The 16,314-nt window shown below is 45.7% G+C and overlaps 1 protein-coding gene across 5 annotated transcripts in view; it reads left to right on the top strand.

Moving 5' to 3' along the window:
• The first annotated feature begins 3,618 nt into the window (after positions 1-3,618).
• HNRNPM (heterogeneous nuclear ribonucleoprotein M) overlaps positions 3,619-16,314 on the top strand; it is a 40,236-nt gene continuing 27,540 nt past the window's right edge. For 4 of the 5 annotated variants that reach the window (XM_039251652.1, XM_039251650.1, XM_039251651.1 and 1 more), the window contains exons 1-2: positions 3,619-3,761; positions 13,152-13,321. In XM_039251652.1, the coding sequence (XP_039107583.1) occupies positions 3,649-3,761; positions 13,152-13,321 (283 nt within the window). In that variant the 5' untranslated portion in view covers positions 3,619-3,648. Of the gene's footprint in view, positions 3,762-13,151; positions 13,322-16,314 lie in introns of those variants that run through there. The other variant, XM_039251653.1, reaches the window with a different exon arrangement.

Here is a 16,314-nt window from a genome sequence, read left to right as displayed (position 1 = left end):
TACGTTTCTGAACTGAGGCCCGACAGGGAGGCGTTTGGGACCCGAGGGGAGTCAGGGACCACATGGAGGTTCGAAAGAATGAAACAAAACCCTCAGCTGCTTTTGAGGGATCTGTTGCACAACACTGGAAGAAGCCAAGCCTGGGTATTCCAGTGAAGAGCAGGGAGTGGAATTATATAATAAACTACCTAAAATACATAGATGTAAGAGGAACAGTTTCCTCTTACTTTGCATGCAGAGTGGACCACGCATCTTACAGATAAGATCCAGGCTCAGAGCAGGGAAGCCTTTGCCTGAGAGCCCCCCTATTCCAGCTCTAGGAAGTAGAGTTAGGATTGACACCCCCCCCCAGTCTGTATGCCCCCCAATCCCCTGCTGAGCTTTCTACTTCCTATTTCCTGGAAGACTCAGGAAAGGAAGCAGAATATGGTCACTCTCATAACAGCATCTACTTCTTAAGCTCTTTCTGAGCTGCATACATTTGAGGGTTCTTTGCATTGGGTCACATTTATTCCTCAGCGCAGATCTGAAAGGTGGGATCTGGGGTTCCCTCAATTAATTCCATTTGCAGATAAGCACATGGAGGTGGGGTTTTTCACCCAAGGTCACACATCCCTGATGGGCCTAGCACAGAGTCTGGTAGGTTCTATTGTTTTCTTCATGAATGCCCGTCTGGGGTATGGCTCACCCAGAGATGAAGTAAAAGCCTTTCTGCCTTAGATGAACAGCACGGGGAAGCTAGCCTGGCCATGGGGCAAAGGTCTGGAGGCTGGCACCAGGGTGCCACCTGTGGGAGGAGCCCAATGGCAGATAAGCTGTGCTTGGAGCCCTGTGATTGAGGGGCAGAGGGGCCAGATAGAGGCAGCCGGAAAGGTGAGCGTGGCTCTGTAGGCTTCCGGTGGCCTGTAGAACAGATCATACCCAAGTCTCTCAGCTCGGCCGGTGCCCAGGGCCCTCTGCAGTTTTTTACTCTACAGGCCAGGCACCTTCCTCTCTCTGGGCAACTTTGGAGAGTGCTACCCCTGGAGATAGTGCAGAGGCCCCAGGATGTGCCGTTACGAAAAGAGAAAGACGTTTCCTTTGCAAATCTCTTCAAACACCTTTTTTTTTTTTTTAATTTACTTTTTTATTTTGAGAGCGAGAGGGAGAAGGGGAGGGAGAGAGAGAGAATTCCAAGCAGGCTCTGCACCATCAGCATGGAGCCCTGTGCTGGGCTCGAACCCACGAACTGTGAGATCATGACCTGAGCTAACTGAAATCAAGAGTCAGACGCTCAACTGACTTAGCCACCCAGGCGCCCCTCTTCTAACACTTTTAGATAAAATGAGGAGAAGATTCTAGTTTGGTGCTAGGCAGTCTTTAATGACCCTTAACCCTAGCAGAAGAGAGAATGAGCCTTAGGCTCAGAGCTGTTGGCAGGGAGCATGACTGAATTTCTAACAGTACCCTCCTATTTTTCACAATACACTATTTTAGCAAGTTTTCAACATGTGCTGTGATGTAAAGCAGAATTTAAAAGCATATTTTTTTTTTTTAATGCTTATTTTGAGAGAGAGAGAGCGTGTACTTGCACACGTGCATGCAGTGGACAGGCAGAGAGAATGAGAGAGAGAGCATCCCAAACAGAGCCTCTGACAGCACAGAGCCAGACACAGGGCTCCATCCCATGAACCCTGAGATCATGACCTGAGCCGAAATCAAAGAGTTGGACACTTAACCAACTGAGCCACCGAGGCACCCCTAGAAACCTATTTCTTGAAAGGAAAAGAAAGTGTGTCAATTAAAGTGTGTGAAGAAGATAATAGTTCGGGAAATGGCAAAACCCAGGAATGTGGGCAGTGTTGGGTTAAGTCAACCGGCCCCCAGCCCATAGGAACCTAGCCTGGAAGAGCTTGTCTCCTCAGCCAGGGCCTGGCTCATTGTCAGCCACACTACGGGAGAAGGGACTGCGGAGACAGGTGGCTTCCCATCCCTGCTGTTTTGCATTCGATTCCGACCTGTCTTCATCATTCTGATGGACTGTTATGGTCTCTTCCACCACATTGGAGCCTTGCTGAGCAAGGGAATTCAGAGGTTTGTGAGGCTCCTTCTGCCCCAGGGACCCTTCCAGTCTAGGGACAGGATAGTAAGCTTAGATTCCAGTGGGGTCACGGGAGAATCGTTGGTGTCCCCAGGAGATTTTAGTAGAGCAGAGTGGATGTGAGAGGAGGAGGTCCTTGAAGATGGGTGGTAGGAGGGAATTTTGTGAGACACATGGGTTTGGGAACTATGTGGGAGTGGGGCCTATCCTCTGTCAGGCCGAGCTACTGGATTTCTTCTCTGGGCCTGGAATTCTCAGCCTGGGGCAGAATCACCAGGAAGAATTAAGCAGCCAGGATGGTGTGGAGGATGAAATCTTCCCCCAGAGCGTGGTGATCTGTAGCCATTCCGTGAGAGAAGGGGTAAAGAGAACTTTCCCTTTGTAAACCCAGAGAGAGTTTGGTGGTTGGATGGAAACGTCTGCAAGGTGGCTCAGTGAAGCACTTCAAAGACACTGGGTGTTGTGGGGAAAGGGAGCCTGAGGCCTCTGAATATTCTCCTGGGCTCTGGCCTCTTCCCAAGCCAATGAGGTTTCCCCAGGACACATCCTGTAACAGCCTTTGAAAACCTGTTTCCTGAGGAGCCAAGCCTTCAGGACAAAGGAATCCAGGGGTAGGCAGAAAGGGGTCCCAGTTAAGGTTATTGGGCTCTCCTGGCCTGTGACTAATTTCTTCCATCATGTTTGGATTCTTGCTTGTTAATTCACTCAAGAAACATCCGTGTTGGGGGCACCTGGGTGGTTCAGTCGGTTGAGCACCTGATTCTTGGTTTTGGCTCAAGTCGTGATCTCTCGGTTGGTGGTATCCAGCCCCTCGGACTCCGAGCTGACAGCATGAAGCCTGCTTGGGCTTCTCTCTCTGTCTCTCCCTCTCTCTTCCTCTCTCAAAATAAATAAATAAGTAAATAAATAAATAAATAAATAAATAAATTCACAAATTAAAAAGAATTAAAAAAACCATCTGTGAGCACATGTTAAATCTTCAGCCACATGTTTTGGTTGTTGGTTAATGGGTTCGGTGAGAGGAATTTAGGCCACGAGCTCTGCACCCAGGAGCTCCCATTGTGGTAGGGAGACAGGCCAGGCAGACAGAGGCCACAGACATTCTTGGTGCAGGACGATACTTGCTTAGGGAGACAGCATTTTGCACAGCAGTTCTGCCCAGCCTGACCAGTACCCTGCCCTCCTTGCCTAGCTAACTCCTTTATATTCTAGTAAACAGAACTTCCTCGCTGCCTCTGCACCAGCTCTGATTACATAAAGCTGGAAATGAGTAGGTCCAGGTGGGGAGGTGGGGACATTTTCTCCTACTAGACTTTGAGAGCGGGTGGAGAATCCTCTAGGTGCCTTAAGCAAACTCGTCGCGGTAATGAATGAATCACAGCTGCCGGGGTGCGCTTGCGCGCGGCGGGGGCGTGGCCCGGAGCAGGGGCGTGGCCCGTGGCGGGAGGGGACGAGGCGGGAGCCGGTCTCGGCGCGCGCAGGCGTTACTGGTCGCGCCGAGTCACGTGAGCGCGCAGGCGCAGCGCCGTGCAGCCCGCTCCCTCACACAAAGCCCAGACGCGGAGAAAATGGCGGCAGGGGTCGAAGCGGCGGCCGAGGTGGCGGCGACGGAGCCTAAAATGGAGGAGGAGAGCGGCGCGCCCGGCGTGCCAAGCGGCAACGGGGCTCCGGTCCCGAAGGGGTGAGTACTCCACTGCTCCTTGTCCCGGGCCGGTCATCTTGGCGGCTGCCGGCGGCGGCTCCGCTAGGTCTGTTGGCGGCCTCCCACCGGCGCGGCCTCGGCCCGGGCCTTCCCCGCCGGGCCCTCCGAGGGTGGGGGCGGCCAAGGCCGTGAGGAGGGAAGCCGGGCGGCCCCGTGGGCGCCTCAAGGGTCGCTTCCTCCTCGCAGGCCTCGGTCCTCCACCCCGCCGGTCCCTCTAGGCCGGGCCCGACGCCGAGGCCTGCGGCCGGGGCCCTGCGCACGGGGATGATGGCGCGGGCCGGGGAGTCGCCGAGTCCGCGGCCCTCTCGCCTGTCGGGTGACCTTGGTTTGAGCGGTTTCACAACCCCCCTTCCCCCACCGCCCGGGGTCTCAGTTTCCCGATCCGCGGAGTGGGGGGAGGGGAGGGAGTGCGCGCGCAGGGTTGCGCGCGCGGTGAGCCCCGGTAAACGGCAGCCGAGGCGGGTAGGTTTCATTCGGCCGGGACCGCGAGGCCGGTTCGGGCGCCTGGTCTTCCTTTTCTCCTTCCCCCGCCCGGCGGGAAGTGCCTCGGTCAGAACCGCGCTACCCCTGCGCGGTGGCCCCGGCTCGAGTCCCTCGTCGCGTCACTCGCTCCTCCCCAGGTGCGCAGTACGTATTTGTAGAGTTCGGACTTGCTGCTCGGCCTTCACCCTTAGAAACCAGAAACAAAGAGTAGCGGAAAGAAAAAAAAAGAAACCTCTTCCGTGTTTCAGGGGAAGGTTTTCCATTATCGGGCGGGCTCACGCACTTGCAAACTTCGTCACCTTCTTATCCAGCGTGGGGCTCCTTGGCTTTTCAGTTTTAATTGTGTCCCCATGAAACCCACCCATTCTGATTACAGCCACCTGAAAGACGTGGTGGCTACGACCAACTGCTCTCCGCCGAGGAGAGGGGAAGTCGGGCGCACGTTTGATTTCCTACAAACTAAAAAAAAAAAAAAAAAAAGATACTTGTGGTAACACGCATAACGTAAAACTTCCAGTTTTAACCATTTTCGAGTGCGCCCTTCAATGGCATTAGGCGCATTCACAGTGGTGGTGCAGCTGTGCTCCCCTGTCCACGTCCGGAGCTTTTTCCTCTTCCCAAACTGGGGCCTTTGTGCAGTGACTTACTCTCTCCCTCCCCCCGGTTCTGGTTGCTTTTATAAGACTTTTCCTGTCTCTTATGAAATTGCCTTCCCACTAGTTCTTAACGTGCGTAACTGGAGTTTGAAAGTGAATGTAGTTAAGTTGCTTTTGTTAACGAGCGTTCACTAAATAAATGCCAGCTTTGTTAAACTTTCTCCTTAGGTGGAGAGGAACAAAATACCGTGTTTACTGGTCCTGAGAAATCAACAGAAAAGGCATCCCGGAAGTATTTCCAACGCTTTGGTGTTGAAAACTGGGAAGAGATGTGTGTTCATTTGGACGTTTTTCATCATGTGTTTAGCGGAGCTTTGTAGGATTTTTGAGGGCCATATTTGGGGGCGTTTATTTCTTGTATTTGAAAGCTTTTATCACGGGGAAGTGCTGCTGGAAGGTGCTTGGGGAGAAGTTGGATTAATGATAGATGATAGCAGCTGGGGTACAGTTTTCAAATTTCCCATTTTCCCCTGTGCTTTTTCAGGTAGTCATTTTGTGATTGATTCACTTAAGATGTGGACTATTAGGAAGAACCCACAGGTTTTTAGAGATAAAATAGCCCTTGTTGGAAGGAACCCAGAGTTTAGGATTGCTTAATAGAGGATATTTTAATTAGCTAGCAACATTTAGATCGGTTTCACGGGGCTGGTGGAAAACTTTTTTTTTTTTTTTTTTTTTTTTGGCGCGGGAAAGCTTAGGAAATCAAGCTCTTTGGAATAAAGTCTTTGCCCAGAAGAGGAGGCAATTTACATTTGTGTAGTAGGGTAATTAGGCAGTGAGAAGTAAAAGGATTTATCTGGCTGGAAGCTTGGAGGGGGCCACCCCAGGGAGCTGTTGGAGGGGTTGAGAGAAGATGTTGGGGAGTGGGGAGGGAGGAGAGAGTCCAAAGACTAGGGATTTAGGTGTCTGCTTTGCTACTTGTAAAGAACTGAAGCTGCTATAGTATTTTATGCTAAAATACTGGAGGCCAACTGGTGGGCAGCGAGTTCCTGGCTGAGGAATCCAGGTTTTTATCTTGAAAGCCGTCTTTGAGGGATGGGAATGGAGTGAAATGGTTCTTCTGACCTGTCTGTACGGGAGTGGAGTGTGCTGAACTCCAAAAAGGCAATGAACAAGCAAGCTTGATTAGGACCCCATAGGAAAGCTTGTTTTTCAGTTCCTTTTCTCCTGGCTGTGGGAGGACTTGTTTTATTTTGATGAGAAATTTTCATCTAAAGGCCATCAAGATTCAGAGTTAGAGTATATTTAGTATGTTTAGTTGGGGGAAAAGCATTCATTTTCGAGGACTATATATGGGTTTAGGTGTCCCGCCCCCACTTAAGTAAAGGTTACACCATATATTTAAAATCAGTGACTTAACCTATTTCTTTTCCAGATTAATCTTGTGGCTGAATCAGAAAATTGAGAGGTGGATTGGTCATTTCAGAAATAAACGGTCTTTAGTATAGCTTCCCAGGGAGGTAACGGTGTGTTATCTCTGTTTTAGAACTGGGGAAAAAAGAAACAATTGAGAAAACTCAGGTTAAGGAAAATTGACCCAGAGAGTTGGGTGGCCATCTTGACTCCAAGGGCTTTGTTGTTTCCACAGTGTTACCCTGGTAACCTCTCTAAATAAACACAGGCACTGGAAGTGTTTTATTTAAACCGTGGTTCTCTGCTTTGCAGTGATTTGAGTGTTTGCTGTACTTTAAAAAGTGTGTAGTTGATAAAAAGGAATTTTGAGGCACATAACATTGTGAGGTCAACTTTAGAAGGGGGGCCTTGGATTATTTGAACACATGCTGCCAGCTTCTCACTTTTACTTTTTATTTTATTCGAGGCCAGGCAAAGAGATACTCCGCAAAAATTAGATTGTTTCTTCTTGGGGTTCTCAGATGGGCTCTTCTGTTACCATGTTTTACAGTCAGTTGAAAGCTGAATTGCTCCTTTTGTAGTCTGTAGTGGCAGTGTCTAGGTGGCTGCAGCCACTGCCCTGGTGGACTTTTAATCACTGCGTAATGGTAGAAGGCCAGGAGTGAATCCATCCCCATGAAAATTACTGGTACCAAATCTGTCAGTGCCATCGTTCCTGTGTGCCGAGTGTCTTTCAGTCCTGTAAGTGTGGATAGTAAGGGAGGAACTGAGGCCTAGCAAAGAGCTGGTGACGTTGGGTTCAGACCTGGATATGTGCTGCTTGGTTACCAGTCATACTGCTCCTTTGGATACTGTGCTTAACATTTTACCAAGCTGCTTTTTGTTTGTTGATTGTCAAAGCATCCCTGTGAGCTATCCTGGGTGCAGGTTATGCTGGTTTTGCTGCTAAAGAACCAGTGAGGTAAAGAGCTGGGACCATGAGTAGTGCTATGAACACTGAACACATTAGAGGAGCTGAGCACTGAACGTGAGCGGTGATTCTCAAGGGAATTGAGGGCAGGAGAGACTCTTTCCCTCCAGAGATACGATCAGGTTTTCAGGGTGTTGGGGTTGCCATTTCAGACTGCACTCTTTTTTTTTTTTTAATTTTTTTTTTTAATGTTTTATTTATTTCTAGGAGAGAGAGAGAGAGACAGCATGAGGAGGGGAGGGTCAGAGAGAGGGAGTCACAGACTGAAACAGGCTCCAGGCTCTGAGCTGGCAGTCAGCACAGAGCCCGACACGGGGCTCGAACCCACGAACTGTGAGATCATGACCCAAGCGAAAGTCGGATGCTTAACCGACTAAGCCACCCAGGCGCCCCCAGACTGCACTCTTGGTTGAAAAACTAAAAGCAATGAGAGCATTGAATGCCATGGAGGCGTAAGAGAAAGAGAGTAGGAATTCAGCAAATGTAGCAGTTTCTTTGTGGAGCCCTCTGTCTTCCTAGTTGTGGTCTTTGGGTATGATATAATCCCAGCATGGTGGAGCAGGACATGAAAAATGGTCAATTCTCCAAGAATGCAGTCAGTGAGGCAATTCCAGAGCTCGTGAAACATACATACTTCATCTTACTGACTTGGAAGGTATTTAACATATTTTAGGCTTGATTTTTCTTGTATCGTGAGATAGGTTGATAGAGTGTTAGAAAAAAGTTTATTTGTATTGTGCCTATTTAGAACTTAAGGAAGGTGGGTGATTGGGGGCCAGAGGAGACGATGTTTATTGAAGTTGGGAGTTGAGAGCCAGCTAGCAAACAACATTAGTGAGCCGTTCAGCTGGCCAGGGTATATCTCTTATTGTGGCTTTAGTCTCTTGGAAAGATAACTTTAAATTTTACTTTATGTTGGAGTTACAAGTCAAGTTATGGGAGTTAGGTTTGAAATTTCACAAACATAAGTAGGAACTTTATAAAAAGTCTGTATTGCTGAGGTGCCTGGGTGGCTCAGTCAGTTAAGCATCTGAGTCTTGTTTGACTCTTGATGTCAGCTCCAGTCATGATCTCATGGTTTGTGTGATCAAGCCCCGCAGTGGGCTCTGCGCTAACAGTGGAGCCTGCTTGGGATTCTCTTCTTTCCCTCTCTCACTGCCCTTCCTTTTCCTGCTTGTGTGCTCTCTCTCTCTCAAAATAGATAATAAAATATTGGCCCAATAAGCACACATATTGGAAATTTGTAGCCTGGTAAGTGTCAGTATTGTGAATCCTTCACTGAATCCATGTAATAAATATATCTATGACCCCTACAAGTTTTTCTCTCCTCTTTGATCTTTGGAATCCTCCCACACTCCAACAACTGTGGATCTGCTTCCCATCGGTAGGTATGCATCAGTGGTTCTCAGCATAGTTCACTACCTTCCCCCCCCCCCTCCAGGGTACATTTAGAAGTGTCTTGGAGACATTTTTGATTTTCACCTTTAAGACTGAGGGCCGGGGTTGCTCCTGGAACCTCTGGGTAGAGGTCAGGGATGCTCGTGGCCGCCCCACACAGCAAAGCTTCTGGCAGGAATGCCAGTAGTGCTGAGATTGAGAGACCCTGGTGTGGATTAGTTACCAGATTAGATTATCTCAAATATAAAATTTTATATGATGGAATCCTGTATTCTCCTTTTTTTGGTCTGGTTTGTTCGAGTAGGATTATGTTGAGATTCCTTTTTGTGGGGTATAGTTTTTTACTTTTTGTTCCTGAGTAGTATTTGAGTTTATGATTCTACAATTTGGGTTTTTTTTTTTTTTAATGTTTTATTTATTTCTAGGAGAGAGAGAGAGAGAGACAGCGTGAGCAGGGGAGGGTCAGAGAGAGAGGGAGTCACAGACTGAAATAGGCTCCAGGCTCTGAACTGGCAGTCAGCACAGAGCCCGACGCGGGGCTCGAACCCACGAACCGCGAGATCATGACCTAAGCGAAAGTCGGACGCTTAACCGACTAAGCCACCCAGGCGCCCCTACAATTTGGTTTTTTATTTACCTGTTTAGTAGACAGATTTCTAGTTTTGGGATATTACAAATGTGGCTGTGAACATTTAGGTACAAGTTTTTGTACGAATATATGCTTTATTTTCTCTTGCATCAGTATCTAGCTGTGAATGATCGGGTCATATGGTAGGTGTGTGTTTAACATTTTTAATGTCTATAATCTAAATTTGGGGTATTTGGGAGTAAGCAATTTATTTTATCGATGACAAAATATAATTCACTTCTAAAAGCATTTCTTTTTTTCCTTTATTAATTTTTCTTAATTTTTTTTTTTTTGAGAGAGAGAGTGCAAGTGAGGTAGGGACAGTGAGAGAGGGAGACACAGAATCTGAAGCAAGCTCCAGGCTCTGAGCTGTCAGCACACAGCCCAGTGTGGGGTTTGAACTCATGAACTGAGATCATGACCTGGGCCGGAGTTTGCCACTTAACCAACTGAACCACCCAGGTGCCCCTAAAAACTTCTAAAAGGTTTTTGGAATTAAGTGTTATAAATATCTTATGGCTATAGAATAATATCCCCCCAATTTTATCTTGAAGATAAGTGAGAAAATCAGATTGGACATTCAGGATACCATTTTTTTTTTTTTTTTTTTTTTTTTTAAGTTTGTTTTGAGAGAGCACAATTGAGGGAGGAAGAGAGTGGGGGAGAGAGAATCCCACTTGTGCTTCACACTGTCAGCACCCACTCAGGGTCTGTACTGTCAGCACAGACTGTGATGGGGGCTTGAACTCAACGAACTATGAGATCATGACCTGAACCTAAATCAAGAGTTGGATGCCTGACCGACTGAACCACTGAGGCGCTCCCAGGATACCACTCTTAAAACCCTCATGTTCTCCGTACTTGAATATGTGCCTTGAGTGAGATTTCTTTGAGGCTGGTCTACAATCCTGTCAAGAAGGGCTGATGGTGTAGAGATCACTTAAAAACTAAAAAGAAAAAATGAAAGAAAAATAAAAATTAAAAAATTTAGAAAGGGTCGGGCGCATGGCTGGTTCAGTCAGTAGAGCATGTGACTTTTGATCTTGGTTATGAGTTTGAGCCCCACACTGGATGTAGAAAATACAAATATTTTTTAAAAAGAATTGATGGTGATCATTGGATTTACAAAAAAGATCAGTTTTTTGAGAAGCTGGAAGTGATGAGAGATGATAGTTCTGACCCTTTTTACTTAGGATGAAACTTCTCTGAGTGGAAATGATTAGCCAGAGAAGGATTTGGGTACAGAGTGCTGTGCTCACATCTTGGACGTAATCCATATGAGCTGCTTTCTTGATGGTGAAGCCATGTGATACGGATTAACCCCAAACCACATACCCAGCTTCTGTGGTTGGACAGGGTGGCTAACTTATTCTTAGCCGTAGTAGTCTGCAGAATATGGGCTGGACACTGTGTTACTTGCTTTAGCTGTGTATAGTTATTTATACATTATCTAACTAATAGATGAGCTGAGCAGATCTGGAAACACAGCCTGGAGCTATTGCTGCACCATGGACTTTGTGTCAGGGTGTTTTTTAATGCAGACTATAGAGTATTTAGGTTTTAAAAGAAAGTAGATATTAAAATACTTTCTTATGCACAAACACTGTAGGTCCATGAATGCATATTGATCTACATTTTATGATTTTTTACTAACACTTTCCTCCTGTCTGCCGGGAATAAGAGACACGTTGGCAATACACTCTTCAGCCGACTTTGGTGTTGGACTTTCATGTGGAATAGACAGGTGGCCTCTGGTGGTGGAGTGATTCCCTTGAGATCTGCTTGGGGTGTGCAGTTAGCGTGAGAAGATCTGTTGTTAACCTGGGTAGACAGAGTAGAAAGAAGTCTAGGAATTTGGGGACTGGAGTGGCCATACCCCTCCACATCTGCCAGCCTCTGTGAAGAAAGTCTATTTATTGCATGTTGGTATAGTTAAAATCATGGAGGAAGCGGCTTTCCTTACTTTTGCCTAGGAGGATACTTTCACTGGGTTACCACTTGCCACCCTTGTGTTTGGATATTAGAGACCAGCAGAAACGACTTTGAGGTTTACAAAAATATTGCTAAGTTGATAACTTGAAATTTTTCCAAGTGGGGTGGCTGGCTGGCTCAGTTGATGGAGCTTAGTTGATGTGACTCTCTTGATTTCAGGGTCATGAGTTAAAGCCTCATGTGGGGCATATAGCTTACTTAAAAATTTTTCCCCCCGAGTAAATATGTTAAAGTTCTCCCATGCAAGAAAGACATATCTTAGAACAAAGATCAGCCCTTTAATTAAATGAAGGTAGGTTTGTAATCATTGATACCGCAGTCTTCCCCCCCCCCCCCATTTTTGTCATGGATCACAAAGTCTCTGCTAAACTCTGTGGCTTGGGAGTTTCTGGATATTCACTGGTGGAAAACATAGGGCTTGGTAAGCAGAAAGTGCAGGACACAGTGCAGGAAGTGAGAGAACTTCCTGTGACTGTTGGATCCCCATTTGTTCCTGATCACTTCTCACAGGTGTCTGCCTGGGGCCACAGAGGGCTGAACATGAGTGGGTAGCTCATGGAGTAGCTTCACTTGGCCAGTACGTGGGCTCTGCCCCGGCTGCACGCTGGCCGGTTTCTCTGTGCTGTCGCCTAGGTTTCCAGCCTAGTGTCTGGTTCTGTGCTTTGGAAGTTGGCTTTTCTTGTCAAACCTATGCCACGTTCTAATTTAAGCTGAATTTGTATCTGTAGAGCTTAGAAATGAAGTGTTACGGCATGAAGATTCCTGACACACAAAGGTAAAGCATATTACAGGAAAAGCCACGCCAAAAAAGTCATTCACCCTTTGCTGAAGGCAGGATTGTTTGCTATGTAATGTCTTTTACCTACCTGGGTTGCTCAGGCTTTGGTTTTCCTAGGGTTGTACAGAGAATGGCTTCTTTCCTGTTTAAAATATCGTGGTAAAATATATGTATAATATGCCATTTTTACCATGTTAAGTATACAGTTTAGTGGAATTAAGTGCAATGTTGTGCACTTAATTGAAACTGTCCATTTTCAGAACTTTTCTCATTCCAAACAGAAACTCTCATCCATTAAACAATAACTCCCCATTCTCACCTCCTCCCAGTTTCTGGTAACCTCCATTCTGCTGTGTTCTTCTATGTCTGACTTATTTTGCATAGCATGTTTTCAGACTTCATCTGTGTTGCAGCATGTATCAGCCTTTTTATGGCTGAATAATTCTCTGTTGTATGGCTATACCACATTTCTTTATTCCATTCATCTGTTGGTGGACACTTGGGTTGTTTCTCTTGGCTACTATGAATTATTATTATTATTTGGTGTACAAGTATCTGCTCTTTCCTGCCACTTCTTTGGGGTCTATAGCCAGGAGTGGAATTGTTGGGTCATATGGTAAATATGTGTTTTAACTTTTTGAGTGACTGCCATACTTTTCTGCAGTGGCTGTACCATTTTATATTCCTACTTAAAAAACCTCCCCCCTCCCCCAGAGCAAAAAGGTAGTTTTATTTGTGAAGTTAAAGTTGATTGGGCTTTTGTGTACCAGCTCATTTCTGTTCCATGAAATCTTGCAAATCTTCCTTTCTTTTGTCTGGTTTCTGGCATGAAATGAAAGCACCTTGGGCAGGGAGTTGGTGCCTAGGGAACTGTGAAGGTGGAGGAGAGCACAGTTGATTGGGAATGGCTTCTTGATACATGGTTTTTAAGGAACACACTACTGTACCTTTCTGCTCCAGGGGCACTTAAGTTTGAATGTCTCAGAACAAGCTCAGTGTTAGTCTTGTATTAGATGTAACTATGTGAAATTCTGAATCTGGCAAATCAAATACTGTCTTTCATGTCGTGCTAACATATGGACCCTTTTTTTTTTTCCCCCTTCAAATTCAGTGAAGGAGAGCGACCTACTCAGAATGAGAAGAGGAAGGAGAAAAACATAAAAAGAGGAGGCAATCGCTTTGAGCCATATGCCAATCCAACTAAAAGATACAGAGCCTTCATTACAAACATACCTTTTGATGTGAAATGGCAGTCACTTAAAGACCTGGTTAAAGAAAAAGGTAATGGTACTGGTGGTCGAGTAGGGTAAGAAGGTTGATGTGTCATCTTTTCTGTGGCTAATTCCTTGGTTATTTTTTGTCAGTGGAAGCTGATCTGGGTAGAGCATGTGTTCTGTCCAGGCTTGAGAGTTAAGCTGCTTTACACCCTCCTTTTCTGTGTGGTCCTGCACCTGTGTGTCAAACAGGGTGGATTGTATGGTCCTTTGGCCTGCAAATGATTTTACTGGCTTAATATGGTTAATAGGGCTTCGATGAAGCTTGAGGGGAGCCTCTTGTGTTAAGGAAATTTTTTGATTTCTTCATATTAGGTGGGAGAGGTTTTTCCTTTTCTTTAAAAAAAATTTTTTTTTTTTTTTTTTTTTTTTTTTTAGCTTTTTAATTCTGGGGGGAAGGTAGTTTGTTTAAATTTTGTGGATGTCTTCCTGGGATCAAAATTTGGTGGTTGGAACTTGCACTGCTCAGATTCTAAATTCCTAAAACATGAGCTTCTGTTTAAACTGGTCTTTTCCCTCCTGGGAAGAAACAGGGGTTAGATTGGCAATTGGAGAGCTCAAAATAAGGCATCTGCCTTGTAATGCCGTACTTTCCGGCGCACAGCAGTAGCCGCCCGGTGTCTGGATTCCGGCGAGGGCGAGGGCCAGGGTACACCTGAAGCTCTGCTGCCACCAGGAGGTCCTAGGAGGCCGGTTGTCCCCAAGGTCCTCTGTCTCACCCCCTGTGCACACCATACGGATCCTCTTCCTTTTCACATTCTCGTTCTGCTGCTTTTGTCTTCTTTCTTTCCTGATTCTTGGCCCTGCTGGTGGCACTCAGGGCTGAAGAGATTGCTCAGCCCGGGTTTAGACAAAAGTATTGATCGAGAACAATTTGTGTGATGCCTTGAGGTCTCCCCCAAGGGAAACTAGAATCAAATTACCCTTTAATGGAGTCTTTTTGAAGGACTGAAAGATACTGGTTTTCTGGAGCATTCATAATGAAAAGAGATTCAAGTTTGAATTGTCCAATGATTAACACTTCAGTGGCAGAGATGCCACTTGGATAGGCCATTTTGGTATGTGTACTGGTGCTCCCAGCATTGGGTTTTGAAATTATGACTGGCCCACTGCCATCATCGTCCCATCACTTAACCTTGACCATGACATGCCAGAGGCACTAGGCATCGCGAACTTCTCTGTACAGTCATGTAGGCCGCTCCCGTGTAGTAGTTCTCCAGATAACACGGATGGAAAAATGTTTCGGTGTGAGATTTGTTTTCCTGCCTCGATCAGCCAAATCATTCCTGCCAATGCTCCTAGGGCAAGAGTGAAGTTTCTTCTTTTCGTCTGAAGGGCGTGTCACGTGGCATCCCAGATGCAGTGTTCTTGGTTTTTGGGACTGCTGCTTCAACACAAGCTTAGAATTTCTGTACAGTACAGTTGGGTCTCATTCGAATTAGATTTTGGAATAACTCCCAAATTTGTGTTTTCGTGATTTGGTTGAACCGCTGAATTGCTACTTCCATTGATAATAAGGTATAGTAGTTCCAAGAACCAGGAATGTGGCTTTGAAAATGCAATTGTTAGAATTTTGTAAGAGATTGCAGGCCAAATTATTTTTTATTTTTAGGAGTGTGTGAACCAGTTTTGGGACATGATGGATAAAGTAGGTGACATTTTTACTGCTTTACCATTCAGTAAGTCAGTTTTGGAAGCCTTAAAGCTGGTAGCAGCAGCCATGACGTTTCTGGATGTAGAAGCAGTTCACCTCAATTTCCTATTTTGCACTGTATTAAGTGTGGGGCCGGCCTGGTGGTTTATTCAGATACTTCCAAACTGGTTCTCATATTCCCCTGGCATACTGCTACGAATGCCCTGGCTCAGCCCTTTCAGTGTATTTTTTTGGTGGTGTAATTTAGAATTACAGGTGTGCAGTAAATCAGTTATTTTAAACAAACCTTAAAATGTTCTTGTTTAGAGCTCCCCTGTATAGGTTAAATTAATTAATTTTCTGTTTAAATTATTTGCAGTATTGTGGGTTAAAGGAATTCATAAGAGAATGGTAATTTTTTATGGTAATGCTTCTATTCAGCTTGGGAAGAAATTTATTGTTCATATACATAGGCCTCCTCAAAAATGTTCTTATTTTTATTATGAGGTTTAAGATTGGTTTTATTCATTTCTTGGTATGCTGAAAATACGTGTTGGTGGTTATTTGAAACCTGAAGTATTTACTTGAAACCTATTGCAAGTAAGTTTATTTTTTGAAGGCTTGTTACCACAGCTAGGGGCTATTAACACCCCAAAAGCATCAGTCTCAAGATAATCTCCAGAGTGGAGCAGCTGCAGAGACCTGCCGTGTTATAATCAGACACTTTTTATTGGTCTCCCTTTTAAGAGTTTTGCTGTTTCACAAAACCAGCAGAATAAGCTTTATTAGTTGTCTTCAACTGAAAGGTCTGGAAACTCTCCTGTCTCTCACTACAGCGCTGTCTAATTGACGCCTCTCAGAACTAAAATAGTTGCTTTGAAGTAGGATGACCAGAGCTTTTCTAAGGCTAATCATGCTTGAGATTGCCTCTTGTACACCTCCGTGATTCCTGATCTCTACCCCCATTCATGGCCACCAGGTGTTTATTGTCCTGTCTTAAGTTTTAGCTTTAGCAACATTCTAGGACATCTTATCCATAACGTGTATTATGTGAATTGGTCACTTTGCCTTTTCCCCTGGATGGGGTCACAAAGCTTGTTTGGTGCCCAGCTCTTTGGTGGCACTATCATGAAATCAGCATCGCTGAGTTTAAAGAGAAAATGCATCGAGAGCTTTGTTTGTCCTGAGCTCTGCCCATTTGCTCATTACCCCCCAGCCCCCTATATCAGTCAGGGATGTGGATTCAACAGTTTTCACAGCCCATAGAATTGAGTCCTGGACTTTCCTCTTCCTGTTCTAAGTGTCCTGATGGAACAAGGGAAAGGTTTCTATTGTCCTTTCTCTTGACCGTGTTTATTTTTAACAGA

This window comes from Hyaena hyaena, unplaced genomic scaffold (assembly GCF_003009895.1).
Source record: "Hyaena hyaena isolate Hyena2069 unplaced genomic scaffold, ASM300989v1 scaffold_396, whole genome shotgun sequence".
In the NCBI taxonomy this organism is placed as follows: Eukaryota; Metazoa; Chordata; class Mammalia; order Carnivora; family Hyaenidae; genus Hyaena; species Hyaena hyaena.
This window is presented reverse-complemented; position numbering and strand designations above follow the sequence as displayed.